The sequence below is a fragment of the Archocentrus centrarchus genome, chromosome 17 (assembly GCF_007364275.1).
Source record: "Archocentrus centrarchus isolate MPI-CPG fArcCen1 chromosome 17, fArcCen1, whole genome shotgun sequence".
Taxonomy (NCBI): Eukaryota; Metazoa; Chordata; class Actinopteri; order Cichliformes; family Cichlidae; genus Archocentrus; species Archocentrus centrarchus.
In genome coordinates, this window is record NC_044362.1 from 30,389,035 (window position 1) to 30,403,825 (window position 14,791).

General features: G+C 40.8%; 1 protein-coding gene and 1 non-coding gene across 6 annotated transcripts in view; one reads left to right on the forward strand and one right to left on the reverse strand.

The window, feature by feature from the left end:
• Positions 1–13,874, reverse strand: part of LOC115796048 (ATP-dependent 6-phosphofructokinase, platelet type) — a 50,998-nt gene extending 37,124 nt beyond the window's left edge. For 3 of the 5 annotated variants that reach the window (XM_030752261.1, XM_030752256.1, XM_030752257.1), the window contains exons 1-10: positions 13,665–13,874; positions 8,562–8,635; positions 6,789–6,866; positions 6,165–6,354; positions 5,886–6,051; positions 5,565–5,609; positions 4,304–4,412; positions 2,013–2,108; positions 1,293–1,385; positions 1,064–1,189 (exon numbers count right to left, since the gene is read on the reverse strand). In XM_030752261.1, the coding sequence (XP_030608121.1) occupies positions 1,064–1,189; positions 1,293–1,385; positions 2,013–2,108; positions 4,304–4,412; positions 5,565–5,609; positions 5,886–6,051; positions 6,165–6,354; positions 6,789–6,866; positions 8,562–8,635; positions 13,665–13,773 (1,086 nt within the window). In that variant the 5' untranslated portion in view covers positions 13,774–13,874. Of the gene's footprint in view, positions 1–1,063; positions 1,190–1,292; positions 1,386–2,012; positions 2,109–3,118; positions 3,215–4,303; positions 4,413–5,564; positions 5,610–5,885; positions 6,052–6,164; positions 6,355–6,788; positions 6,867–8,561; positions 8,636–13,664 lie in introns of all 5 variants that reach the window. The other 2 variants (XM_030752259.1, XM_030752260.1) reach the window with 1 other exon arrangement.
• On the forward strand, positions 5,202–5,293 carry trnar-ucu (transfer RNA arginine (anticodon UCU)). Its single transcript is given in 2 exon segments — positions 5,202–5,238; positions 5,258–5,293. It is a non-coding gene; the product is annotated as a tRNA-Arg (tRNA).
• Positions 13,875–14,791: the final 917 nt, after the last annotated feature.

A 14,791-nucleotide genomic window follows, 5' to 3' on the forward strand; every position in this document is an offset into this window, starting at 1 on the left:
TAGTGGCTTACTTCAGATGCAATTTAAAGGTTGTGGGTTCGAGTCCCACCAGAGTCGCTGTTTTCAAGGGGACAACCAAAAGCAACTCTGAGTGACTCAAGCTTAACATGTGAATTGCTTAAGATGCTATAAATCTTAGCTGTGATTTGCGTAAGATGCAATTCAAGGGCTTTTGGGTTTGAGTCCCATCACAGTCGCTATTTTCAAGGGGACAACTTTACCAAGGACAAATCTTTACAAAATCAACTATACATGTCCTAAATACCACAGGCAATTCTGCATGAATCACGCTAAATATAAATCTTAGCTGTGATTTGCTTCAGATGCAATTCAAACTTAATATTGCCACATTTGTAATATCTGCTTTACTTTCATGATGTAGCAGTCAATTTTCTTAGACAAAAAGGCTACGCAGTTATAACAGGCTCTGTGGTGCATTGGACAGCGCATTGGACTTTTAGTGGCTTACTTCAGATGCAATTCAAAGGTTGTGGGTTCGAGTCACATCAGAGCTGCTTTTTTCAAGGGCACAACTTTGCCAAGGACAAATCTTTACAAAATCTTAGCTTTTGTCCAGTATGACTGTAGTCAATTTAAAGAAATCACCTTGGTCAAGGGGAAATATGCATCTACCATCCCACTGATTGCAGGTGAAGCAAACATCTTCATCAGGTTGCATGTGAATAAGGCTTAGTATAACTTTGGTCTTGATTAATCAAACAAACAGTAGTATATTTTCTTTTGTGTGGAGTTCTGCCCATGTCTGTGTGGGGGTTCACTTCGAGTACTCCAGCTGTCTCCCACAGTCCAAAGGCATGCCCTTAGCAGGGTTAGGTTAATTGGCGATTCTAAATTGCCCATAGGTATGAATGTGAGTCTGAACGATTATCAGTCTCTCCGTGTCAACCTTGTGACAGACTGGCATCCTGTCCATGGAAAAGTGGAAGAAAATGACTGACCTTTGAAAACAATTTTGAAATAACTGAATTAATGTATTAATACTTTCTCCTTTGCTATAAAACCTGACCAATCTTATATCTGTCCATAAAACATGCACACACACCATCTGAACACACTCCATAAGTGGTAGTCGAACGGCCTGGTTGCCAACCAGAGACACGACGCAGGCCGGGGTGTTGGCAGATGCCTCCAGTAATGCCAGCACTGCCTCCACCCCCATGCGACTCGCCTGCAAAGATTAAAGTTAATTCAGAGGTAACTAATGAGCACAGGAAAATGAAATTGTAACTCGTCTCAATCCATTAGGGTGTCATATTTTGATTGTTAGTTACCAGGATCCTGTCAAAGGCAGAGGGTGTTCCACCTCTCTGCACATGGCCCAAGATTGTAACCCTGGTGTCGAAACCCAGGCAGCGCACTACCAGCTGGTTATGAGGAGAAAACATGAATTAATAGTTGGAATTAAGTGATTTAAATTATATATAAAAAATGCCTTTAAATCAATTACATTTAGAAGAAATATAAAAAAGTAAAATAAAACAAAAATTTAAGGTTTCACCTTAAAAAATTCCAAATAACTGAATAATATAATTATATATTCTAACAAATAACAAATCCTGCTTTATGTGACATCAATCAGGATTTTATATCATCTTGAAAATAAACATTCTTAAGAAAAATATAATAACAAGAACAAACATAAACATGCCAACAGAAAAGAAACACAAGAAGGAGAAATCATGCAAACCATCTCCTGTCATGTAAGCTGATGCAAAGTAATACACATGCAAAGCAAACTTGCAAGAAGCAAAATAAAGGGTGCAAAGAGAATGATATAAATCATCAATAAATGGCTCAATGATATATGAAATTCTCAGTGAAATGTGCAAAAAAATGTGAAAAGAATGACAACACAGCGGCATACGTTATGTGAAATGTTGTGTTCCCATGTTGAAGGAAACCAACATCCAAACCATGAAAGAAAGTGGCCCATGCTTCTGAAGGAGAATTTGTGGGGCCCCGTATCGGCCAGGCTTCATGACCGTACTTACATCCTTGATATAATCGGGGGTTATTTGTTTGTTGTGGCGATCTATGGCACCCTCAGCTACAATAATAATGTTCAGCCTTTTCTTATCAGCACGATTCTAGAGGGATATAAAAAAGCACAAGCAGTTTAAAACATGACAGAAAATGTTTTGCATTGCCAAAAGCTGGATCCAATAATGGAGGATAAGACTCAGTAATAACTACTGAAAAACACTTGTGTCTCTGAAGAACACTGTATATGTTTAAGAGGTTGCCCTTCATCAGCATACACTTGCCACATTTTGGGAGGAGCTTCATGTGTACAGTTAGGTGTACCTGAATACAATGTGCTATAGAGATATATCAATGATTTACAACTGACGCAGCATATGGCTCGTATACACCTGATGCTACCTAGTAGAGTTAGTTTAAAGTTAACTGTGGAGATTGATTTTACTTACAGCTCAGCTTGGATGTGCTGTTTTTCACTGATTTTTCACAAATGTGTTCCTTCCTCATAAAACATTCCCGAAGGTACATTGTTTTGAATATTTTTGAAAACTTCTTTGGCTAAATCATGGAATTTATTTTTGCTGGCTATTCTTTCTGTTTCCCCTTTTTTGCCAAAATATGGCCAAAATATACATTGGCACCATCAACGGTCAATCAGCTACACTGTAGTGTACACCATGTACCCCCACACTTCTATTTTATTTTAACATTTAGTGCTTTAAAAGTCATTAGATTAATCCATATGAGTGCATCTTAACAATGCACTAAATATTTTTTATGGTAGCAGTGGTGTTCAAGAACTGCACAGTGATACCTTTAATGTGATGATCCACAGCAATACTTGCACAGTTGCATGTGTATTGTATTTCTGAATTCTTGTGTATTTACTGGGTGTGTCTCTTACAACATGCAACTAAAAAAACCGTGACATCAAAACATGAAGCTACTGTGTTTATGCAAAAATACGGCACAGAAACTTTTCCTAGAATGTGGCAAATGTTTGATTTCAAAACAGAAAAGTTGCTCATCTGTAACTTTTCATTTTCATGTTTATATCCACCAGATGGTCCAGCTTGTGGTTCCCCTCTGTGTCAGCCTGAAACTGAGCTGTACTCACATCCTTGACAAAATCAGAGGTAATCTGTTGTCCTTGTCTGTCAATTGCTCCTTCAGCAACTATGATAATGTTCAACCTGGAACCACGAGATCGAATCTGGACAATAACAAACACACTAACCACATCAGAGCTACTGGAAAATAATGGAACAAAAAAAAAAATTCCTAATATTTTTCTAATAATCTGCTATAATTGTTAGACTGTGTTGAAACATTATGGAAATAGTCTTGTGGATGTGTTGCCCACCCAAGCAGCTGATTTTGGGGTTTGAGTCCCACCAGAGTCTCATAATTTCCTGATATGGCAGCTGAGTTTTTGTGAAAGAAGAAGGTAGGGCCATCTCTAATAACAGGCTCTGTGGTGCTGTGGCTACCACACTGGCCTTCTAGTGATTCACTTCAGATGTAATTCAAAGGTTGTGGGTTTGAGTACAACCAGAGTCTCTGTTTTCAAGGGGACAACTGTGTACGACTCCAGCTACACATAAATCTTAGCTCTTGTCCAGTAGGAGTGTAGTCAGTTAAAAAAATCATCATGGTCTACTGAAAATGTGTAACTACCCTGTAACTAACCACTACTGATTAGTTACAGGGGAAACACAAATCTCAAGATTCACTAAACACAGAATGTACTCCACTTGCTTTCCTCATCAGTACCAATGAAATCCAGGAAAAAAATTCATATTTGGTGTCAAGCGGGAACACATAAAAGCTGGAGCCCTTGTGGCACAATAGATAGTTAAACACTAGAAATGAGAGTTGAATTTTATAGCCAAATTTTATAGGCCAAATTTGAGGGACCCCTGCTGCACAGCAGAAATCAAATGTTTCCAGATTTCAAAGTCATTCATCTACAGCAGAGGCTGAACGAAGAACAAGATCAGCCTGGAGAAATATGAGAAATTGGTAATATTGTGTGGATGCACATTTCCTGAGGTAAATCAAAGCAACAACCTCTACTACACTTCCTACTAACTTCTGACACCTGTAACTTGAGGAATAAAGGAAATAGGAAATAAAGACTGTTGCTGAAGAGCCTTAGGTATTTTACTTTCTGTCACATAAATCTTTATTAGAAACTAGCTAAAGTACTTCTGTTATGTGTACCTAGCCAAAGACAGAAAACTAGTCACTGTAACTGAAACAGAAATGACTAAAATGGAAAGTGCGTGCATGTGTTTGTCACCTCAGACAGTTTTTGACACATGTTGTCCTCCCATCCATCTTCGGGGGGCATTTCTGGGATAAAAACCCAGTCTGCTCCACATGCCAGGGCGCTGACCAGGGCCAGGTATCTGCACACACACACGCGCGCGCACACAATTTATGAAATCATACAGTTCAGCTCTGACTTTTAATTACAGTAATTACAGTAAGAATTGCCTAAGTCGGATTGAAATGGCCTGTGGAATTTCATTAGACTTGTAAAAAATCCGTCTTGTGTTTAAGTTGGATAAAATCTGATTCTTCAAAATTCTTCCAAATATCTGCCAGGTTGGGGTCTAATATTGGATTTCGCTGCAGTCGCTTCTGCTTCATCTCTGGATTTGCTTCCACAAATTATATAATCTCATATTTTTACTCATAAGTGCGAATTTGTAGCTTACCCTTGCCTCCTGCGCTTGCCATGATTGTCTCCGGTGAAATGAACTGATTCACCCAGTGCAGCCAATCCAGACATCATGTGACTGTATAGCCACTCAAGTGATCTCGAGGTGTTGCTAGTGCGCGTAGCTGTGCACGAACAAGCCTGTGCGTGGAGTTTGTGTAGATTGTAGATATTGGAATGGGGCATGGCGGCAGCTGAGGAGTGCTTTAGCGCTAAGCTCATCCGATCACATTTAATTGGAGATTTATTACAATGGGAGCAGATTTTTCATCTGAGGCAGGCAAAAATCTGACTTGCATGATCCGATTTAGGAGATGATTTTTACTGGAATTAACGATAGGAACAATCAGGACCTGCAGAAACCATCCGACTAGAGTGAAAATCCAATTTGTGCGATGTTTACTGTAATTCAATTGAATTCATTAACAAAAAGTTGCCTCAAACGACTGATGGCTGACTGCTTCACCTGTCAACAGGCTCTGTGGCGCAATGGACAGCGCGTTGGACTTCTAGTCAAGCATGTGAGATGCAATTCAAAGGTTGTGGGTTCGAGTCCCACCAGAGTCGAGGCTTTACTGGGGGAAAAATCCCATTAATGTGTGTCTTTCGGGACCACTAAATTAATCTTGTCATGTATCACACGACTTCTTTGACTTACTTTTTAATATTTCTGCATTCCACCTGTTTGTAGAGAACTGACACTGTCAAAGCCTTAAATATGCTTTCCAAAATATACTGATTAGAAACTTGAAAATGTGGTCACTGAGACTCCCCAGATTATTCTGTATTCATAATGAACAGCTAATGTTCTTAAACGCGTGGAATAAAAGATACCTACCCGCAGTGCCTACCCATGACCTCCAGAACAAACGTCCTCTGGTGGCTAAAAAAACAGAAATAAAGTCAAAAATAAAAACAAAAAAAAAACACACTCATTATTGCTTATTGCTGAAACCCAGTGGCCTGATCTGAATGCGATCAGTACAGGGTGAACTCAAACCTTCACCCAAAACTGAAGCATGGCTAAAGAACACAATTTAGGACTTGTCTTTTGTTACGCATCATCGTGTTTTCTGGCATCTTGCGAAGTTTAAATCACTATTTCATCAATATCTGTTATAAAAACGAGTGCTGTTGTCTTCTCTCAGAAAGCGTTCACCTCTGGGCAGTGGTCATGATGGCGTCCACCACCTCAATGATCCGATGCAGGGCCGAGTCGGTGCCGATGGTCATGTCAGTGCCGCAGAAGTCGTTGTCGATGGAGCCAACCATACCGACAATGTGGAGCTCTGAGTTTCTCTGGGCGGCCTCCTCATCAATCAAACCTAAAAAAAAAAGAAATGAAGAAAAATGGAGAGACCCAAATTCCATTTACACTTGTAAAATTACAGCAGTATGGTGTGTAAAGTTAAGAAAAAGTCCTGCAGTGAAGAGTCACCTTGCTGCAGGAGCTCATCCAACAGGCTGCTCCACTCCTCCCTGAACAGGTTGGCTCCAGTCAGGCTTCCGTCTCCACCAATCACACACAGGTTGGTGATGTCGCGCTGCACAAGGTTGTGTGCGGCTTTCAAGCGGCCTTCGTGGGTACGAAAATCTTTACAGCGGGCGCTGCCGATGACAGTTCCACCCTGGCGTGAACAGAAATTACAAAATAAACCACTGTTATAGTTTTCTTTAATTTTTTATGTATTCTTTTGAGTCTTTTTTTAGAACATCGTGCCCTCTTTGACTACTGTTTTGTTTTTTCTAATATTGCTGACATACAAGATCTTTTTCCTCACTGCTCTGTATTTAATTAACTTTAGACAATGAAAGTCTGATTATAGGAACAGTGAAAAGGTCTCATTAAATCTCAGTATCATCAAGCTGCAAGCTAAGAGCACTACTGCTCTTAGGTAATCATCACAGACATCCACTAACACAACAGTTATGTCACTGTCTTGGCACCAGCGTAATTACTGCAGAGGTTTTCTACAGCTGATTTTTTTCATTGTTTAAAGTACATTAAGGAGAAATATATAGCATGTGTGAACCGAAGACTGCTACCGAAAGCTCTGCTCACCACTTGCAGCATGCTGGAGACACTTTCCCACTTTGCCTCTTTGATGTTGTCTCCACCGTCCACCATCCCCTGGTAACCCTGAGAAGACAAATATGACAGAGATTCACCAGATTGTTGAATACTTGACAAAATCTCCTGCAATATAGAAGGATATGGAGAGTTTTGTCACATAATATGTTTAACATAATATGTTTAATTTGAATCAAAACTTAATAAGAACTTAAAGACGACCTTGTGGTTCAGGTTATGCTGTATTGTGTACAGGGATTAAAACTGCCAGGCGAGGTCCGAAACCAAAATAAAAGCACTGCGGCACTCAGCTGTTATTACTCAGCTGTTATTACTCACAGCCCAGTGGTTATTTGAAGTTGATGGGGACGTGACAGTGCAGCAAGTGAAGGATGAAGCCTGCCCTTTGTAATCCAATTATATCCACACTGAGACCAGATCATGTCTATCTGCCCCCTTCAGTGCTTCATGGCATCATGTCCATTAAAAAATGCACATATGCTCAGACATTCAATATAAATGACTCGCAGAGAGTCAGGAAGGAGGGATTTTTCTGTAACCTGCATGGTTTCACTATGAGTGGCTACAGTTAAACTATCACTATCATAGAGTTGAAACAGGAGGCGGCACCTGCCAAAGTAATAAATACCCACATGATCTCAAGGTTTTCCAGTAAAAATTTTAGGATCAGTGCTCAGTACATATGTCAGTGGGTTTATTAGTGGGGATGGACGGCGTACATACTGTATCCTTGTGAATGCAAATACATGCCTGTGCCGCCAGTAAGTTACAAATATAAAGTGAGCTTATAGTGAGTTTGTCCTTGTGGACATAGCTCACCATTCATGAAGTTAAAAATAGAGACCTCCCCCTACAGTGACAATGTACTGCACTTCAATCAAACTTTTCCATTTCCTGGAAAGGGAGCAACCAGGAATTACACTGCTGAGCTTAATGACTGAAAAACAAAGGTTTTACTACCTAAGCCAAGGCCATAAACAACGACTCTATTCAGTGTGGGTGATTTTAGGTCATATTTTCAAAATGGCACCTAAACAGCATGAAGTGGGGGTGAGATATGTTTAAATCTGTCAGAAACGCACTTTCAGAGAGCGGCTTAAGGAGACAAACAGGAACTGGCAGCCAGCACTGTGCAGCTTTTCCTTTTTATGTGTGAAAAACTTTTGGATTGCAGAAATTTAGCTACACAAAAACATCAGTTTTTGCAGCCAGAATGTGGTGAAGCTGAAGCTGAATGGTGTTTACTGGTTATTAAAACATCATTTGTTTGGGGGAAAAAAAGACTGCTAGTGATTTTTATGCGTGGGTAAATGTCAGATATTTATATTCTTTAATGACAGCACAGTGACTTGTCTGTGCCATGTTTGCCTTTCTCTTGGTAAACCTGATACGACACAATGTGGTGAATTTACATCCCAGTTTACAGCTATGCAACCCTGTACATACACATTAAATTCAGCCTTAATAGAAAAATCAATCACACAAACAATAACAAGCACAGCAACCTTAACTTCTGTTATTCTTAATAAAACTCAGTTTTTAATATTTCAAGACTTCATGGCTCCCTGAAGGACTTCTTAAGGTCAAATTCAGTTATCAAAAACAGCAACAGGAGGTCGTCAGTGCTGCTGGTTCCATCACAGACAATCACAGACTTGTCAGTACTAATTTAGTTCACTGTGTGGTGTGCCAGACACTGCAGACTCTCCTGGGGCTATGTCTAATCCCTGAGTCATGTCTCACCTCATGGATGAAGTAGACCTTTGCTCCCACGTAGATGCCCATCCGGACGACAGCCCGGACAGCTGCATTCATACCTGGAAATAGAGACGAGACTTTGGGGTCGATACAGAAACAATCTTTCCCGTATATCAAACAGAACATTTGACAGGTTTGGAAAATAACCATTTCAGACTGTGTTAAACTGCAAACCTGTCCAGGTTGTTGGTCACGAGGACAAAGTTATCAGCTAATGCAGAAAAGGTTTCTGCCCAGAAGCAACGACGCGTTTGTTAAAACTGACGCAAAGACCTGCTGCAGTTTGACCTTTTTGCAGGACAGAAACTGAAAACAGAAATTAGTTTACATCAGTCTTGACATTTCAGAAATTAGATCTGTAAGTAAACACAAACAAAAGATGTTTCCATAAATGTGATTGTATAAACAGCAGCATAAACAGGGAGCGGCAGAGCGCCAGACAGACCAGAAGACATCGGGAAAAATAAAAGTGACCAAAATAGAGAAAGGGGGGAGGGGAGTGTGAGTGAGAATGCCCCTGAGGAGCTCATGCCAAAGCATAAAAGTATCTGAAGGAGCACTTAGTGAAATTAGAAACAGGACAAAAGCATAAACCTTGGGCCAAGTCTGGGATCACAGTGACGGTGCAGTTTTTACATAACAAAAGAGAAGCTGGTAAAAGTACGATTACAAGAAATATCTGATGTATAAAAATGCTGAGAGAAGGTACGTATTGATGTTATGTTTCTTCTGCATTTCAACCTGCATACAGAGAAAGAGCTGTAATAAAACTTTAATGAGGTGTAGGCAGGTGTAATAAGAGAACCTGGAGAAGATAAACAGCCTCTAAATATCAACCAGGGCTAAAAACGATAAATTTTTCATTATTTCATTTTGGGCTTTTTATGTATCAATAAATTGATTATTTACCAATGTACAAATGATAATAATTTAAAAAAAAAGATGGCAAATCAACAAGAGGTTGAACCAGCTGATGTTTGGCTTTTTATGTTATTAAAATGTAAAGTTATCATAATTGCTATTGATTATTTCTTCTTTCTGTCAGTTAAAAAAAATCTAATAGGCTCAGCCAATCAATAAAGGGCGCTGAGAATAAACATGATTGGTAAAAGAAAAGGTCACTGTAACAGTCGCAGTGAATTAAGTCACCAATTATGAGAACTAAGAATGAAGTCACTAATTATGAAAAGCGTTGGAATGCAGAGCGCGTTAGCTCTCAGTGAGCCCAGTTCTCTGAGGCACTGAGTGCATCCCTGCACTGAGCCCAGCGAGCACAAGCTGGCCCTCTCAGCCAGCATAACCACCTCGCCAAATTTCTTCCCACACCACATGGAGTAAACAACCCATCCCTTTCACTGGCTCTTGTCTGCAGAATGCGTATGGGATGGGACTATTCCTTGGATGGCTATGTCATGCTTTTGGCAACACTACAAGAGCTCGATTCACTGAGTTTGGCAGAGCAGACGGGGTCGTGGCAGAGTGCCAGAGCAAAAAAACAAAGGCTTATCTGGTATTTTTTTTTAAAAATTGAACATGAACTCTTCTGGAAAGGTACTGCAATCAGTCAAACATGTGCAATCACACATTTTTGTGCAGATAACTATAAACAAAGTATTCTGTTCACCTTGCAGTCATTGCAACAGTCTAAAATATTGGTTTAAATGGCAGCCACTGCAAGGGTTGCCATTCAGTGCTTCTCTATCGGTTTTAGATAGTGAAGCATTGATAAACTGGCTGATATCAGCCTTGTTGACTGATGTCAGGCAATCGGCAAATAGGATTAGATTTACCAGTGTCAGTGGCTAATATTTATCTCTTGGGTCACATCAATTTGTGCTTGATAAATGTTCAAATACAGTTTGATAAACAAAACAAACAAATAATCAAAAAACAGAAAAAATGTATAAAGAATGTGTAAAAATATTGAATGTCAAAATCTTAATTTGGGGAGAGAAATGTCTGAAACATTTCCTCAGGGGAGAAATGTTTGCTTTAATGAGGGGCTTTTCAAGGGTTTTATACAGTCTAAGTAGTCAGAAAATCAGTTTTCTGTCAGTGGATCACTCACTAAATTAATAACTACCTGCAAATTTTCTGATAACTACAAACAACTCTTAATTTTTTGTTTGTTTTCTCCCACCTCTCTTGTTTCTGATCATTTCTTTGCTCTGTTAGGTGAAAGAATAAAATTAATTGCCCATTTCAATAACTACTGCTGCTAACCTAGAGGCAGCAGTAGTGACTGCCTCTAGGTAATGCAGGTGACATGTGAGACAAATGGGTGAGTGGGTGTGAGGGATGCAGTGGGTGTGGGGCATGCAGCGGGCGGGGGGTGGATGGGAGGCCTGGATGCGGTTTCAGACTGTTCAGTGTTTGCTAACGAGCGCTGACAGCATGAACTAGTGTTGCTAAGAGACCAGCGAGGTGCTGATTGGTCAGAGGGGACCTGCGCAAACGTGTGAAATTGGGCAGAATTTGTGCGATACTATAATTGAGTTTTACAAAATTAGAAACAACAAATTAATAAGGATTTCACTGGATGACAGATGGGGGCAATCAGCTACGTTAATACATTTCATTTATCATCTTACAGCTAGTGTGTGTGTGTGTGTGTGTGTGTGTGTGTGTGTGTGTGTGTGTGTGTGTGTGTGTGTGTGTGTGTGTGTGTGTGTGTGTGTGTGTGTGTGTGTGCTGAGTTCTTGGATTAAATCACAAATTATAAAATGCTGTTAGTATTTCCTCCCAATTTGCTGCAATGACTAAACGTCTCCAGCTCAGTCTGGGCATGCTTACTCCCCAGAGTGGTCGGAAAATCTTCCATGGTAAAAATTTGTCATCACACATGAAACACTGATGTTCCTGTGGGTTCAGGGAACGCTGTTAAGTTTGCGAAATAAAAGCTTGAAAAGGGACCTTTCGTAGCAGAGCTAGTCAGTAATACTTCATGACTGTTTCTGGTTTTACTTGCTGGATGGACACAGACTCTACGATGCTGGGGACATTTGTTAAATAACACTAAAACTGGCCTTTTATGCTTATTTCCAGCGCCATGTTTTTTCTTCTTGGAATCTACTAGAGAAGCTCTGCATCCTTTGCAGTTCAAATATTTTTTATTTATCTTGGCGCAGATCCTTAAACTCTCAGATCAATCTCTCTTAGATTATAGCAGCAACACTGACCCTGGTAAGCGTAATTCTCTTTGCGTCATTTTCACACTGTGGGAATCATGTCAAAGTGTAGTTATAATAAAATCTCGGCTGCTGCCAGGAGGAGTATTTGCAGTTACACATTGTTACTACAAAGGCTGGCTCTATTACATTCAGCACAGGTGCTCATGTGCTGCCTTCTGCAGCAGAGAGACCGAGAACAGAGATATACTTCCAGCCTATAGGCACAGTGTGTTATGTAACCGCCTGGCTGAAAGGCAACAATAACCCTGCTGCTGCACATGCATAGAGCAGATAGTAGACCACAATACTGACACAACATGTAAGTCCAACATATACACTCTGCTGCTGCTTCAGGAAAACACATGAACACAATGATGATGTTACTCATGAAATAAAAACACCAAAATCACAAAACTCCATCATATTTCATGTTTTTTTTTTTAATGTGTTCCATTAATGTTAGACTTGCGTAAACAGAAAAAAATCAGGGATAAAATTACAGTTTATACACAGCAACTTATTTATGTTTCCTTGCACGATTACCACAGTACACATCACTGCGTACTGGCGTCTCCTCACGTAGGCGACGCAACCCTCCGTGACTCCTGGATGACTAAAGTGACTCAAGGACAAAGGAAACCACCAGGGGGCTCCTTCAAAATTAAAGCCCCGCTGCGGACAGCGGCGCGTAAGCCGTTTACTGTGAAAGGTTGAGACGGAAGGCGGCTAATTTAGTCTGGGCGCTTGACGCTGGTCCTCCTCACGACTCATCTTCAGTGATGCAACACAAGTATTTCCACTGAAACGCGACCCTCTTATTTAATGAGATAAAGTCGCAAAAATATTTGTGTTATAAACAAATGAGAGGGCATTTATTGCAGCTGTCGAGACGACTTTTGTCTGCATAGATAATTACAGACGCAAATGTAAAGGATTCTTAATTAATAATAATAATAAGAAGAAGAATTTCCATCACGAAGGAGTGGACTTCAAATTCTATCACAGTCAAAGCACCGGGGAAAACTGAGTGGACTAATACTACAGAAATACTACAGTGTGCAGTAGTACTCTATTAGGGTTGGGTTGTTGGTTAAATTATACATTTGCCATCGGGACGCGCACAAGGACGCAGCACACACAGGCAATCAATACAGGAAACACAGCCCGTATAGATTCTGCGGCGGTGCAGGATGCATGATAAGGAGAGCAGCGCCGCACATACGAGGATTCAGTTATTTAATTAACACTTGTTGATTTCAGTGCAGCTTTCAAAAACTTCCCTCCAAATCCCCGCTGCGATATGAACGTACATTTTTCTCGCACGTCGGGATGATTATTACAACTTCATACCACCTCGAGTGGTTACAAATAATCTACTGCAGCATCAGCGTGCAAATGTGCAAAGATGTGGGTTTCGGTGGCAGCTGTTGCGTAACAGTCGCTGCGATTCATTAAATATCTTGGGAATAATGGGCATCACGGAAAATGAAATATATACAAGGAAAATAATAATACATCGTTTTTTGTTTGTTTTTTAATATAATGCTGCACTTTGGCATACCCCAGTGTTCTTTGACAGGCTCGGGGCCATGCATCTATTATCGGACAGGCCTTTGGCTAACCTATTTCTCCAGAGCTCCACAAAAAAGGTGGGGAGAAATCTCAACCCTACAACCACACTGGGGAAGGAACTACTTGTAAATGAAGTAGTCTGACTCTCTGGCGTGCACGTCACTATGAGGAAAAAGATACAATCAGCTAATGTCAGCGTCAGTAAACAGGCCTGAGCACAGTGTGAGAGAGGAGTTTGTTCTCCTGCTGCTTTTCATGGCCGCACTTTACGCGAACAGTGATTCAAAATTGTATATTTTCATCAGGCCCAGCGGCGCCGTCCGATAATGGAACTGCACTAAGTTACCTTGGGCATCCCCGCCGCTGGTCAGCACTGCGATGGATTTACCGGCCCCGGAGAGATTTTCAAAAAATTTCCGGGTGTCCTGTCGCTTCGGTGCTGTTGCGCCAGCCATGTCTGCCTCCTGGGTCCCTGTCACCTGCTGAGTAAAAATGTCAAATTTACACTTCGACGAGCCGGCCCGCGGCGACCAGTAATACTGTCAATAGCTGTGACAGGGGAAATACTGTAGTAGGACTGCAGTGGTTGCCGCCCTCTTTCTCGTCTTACACACCCCCTCTGCAGAGATCCTACATTTGGAAAGATGAGTCACTCCGTGGCGGTGACGCAGTGGTGTCAAATGTCAGGTTCGAGGGCCAGAACTGGGCCATTTTGGCCCACAGAACGCTTTGCAAAATGCAAAAACTGCAGTGAAGCCATTAATTACTCTGATTTTTTTCATTGAAATCCAGCGGCCTTCCCCTGCGGTGATTCACAGGAGTGAAAATGTCAACAATTTAAAGTATTTTGAGATCTAAGCTGTTCAAATCATAAAAATATAAGTGCTGTTTGGTTACAGAAACTGTTCCTGCAAAGATGTTGAGCTTTTTCCCTGTAATTTGTATAATGCACATTTACTCATTGGCCACTTTTCTAGGTACAAGCTGCCTTTGTGGCATAGATTCAGCAGGGTGCTGGAAACACTCCTCAGAGATTCTGGTGCATCACACAGTTGCTGCAGATTTGTGGGCTACACATTCATGATGAGAAGCTCTCATGCCACCATTTTGTTTTCTGGAAAAAGAACAGAGGAATGCGTCTTCACATTTTTCCTCCCTTCTTTGGCTCTCACGACCCGGTCTTGGAAACCAAAACCAAAGCCGGAGAGCCAGCGATGCAGGCCTGCGGTGGAGTGACAGCTCAGTCCACTAATAGGAACCCAGATCTCATCCTGTGGAAATTCCAACCAATTATAACTAAGAATATGCGCCTTCATTCAGGAAATGACACTCTTTGAGCAATAATTCATAAATTCCTTTACAATCCAGATAATAAAAAGTGGAGGATTGCAACAGCAAAAAGTTTACATAGTAACAACAGGAGATTAGATTATTAGGAAAAAAAGTGTGCGTGCAATGGCATCAAATAAGCAC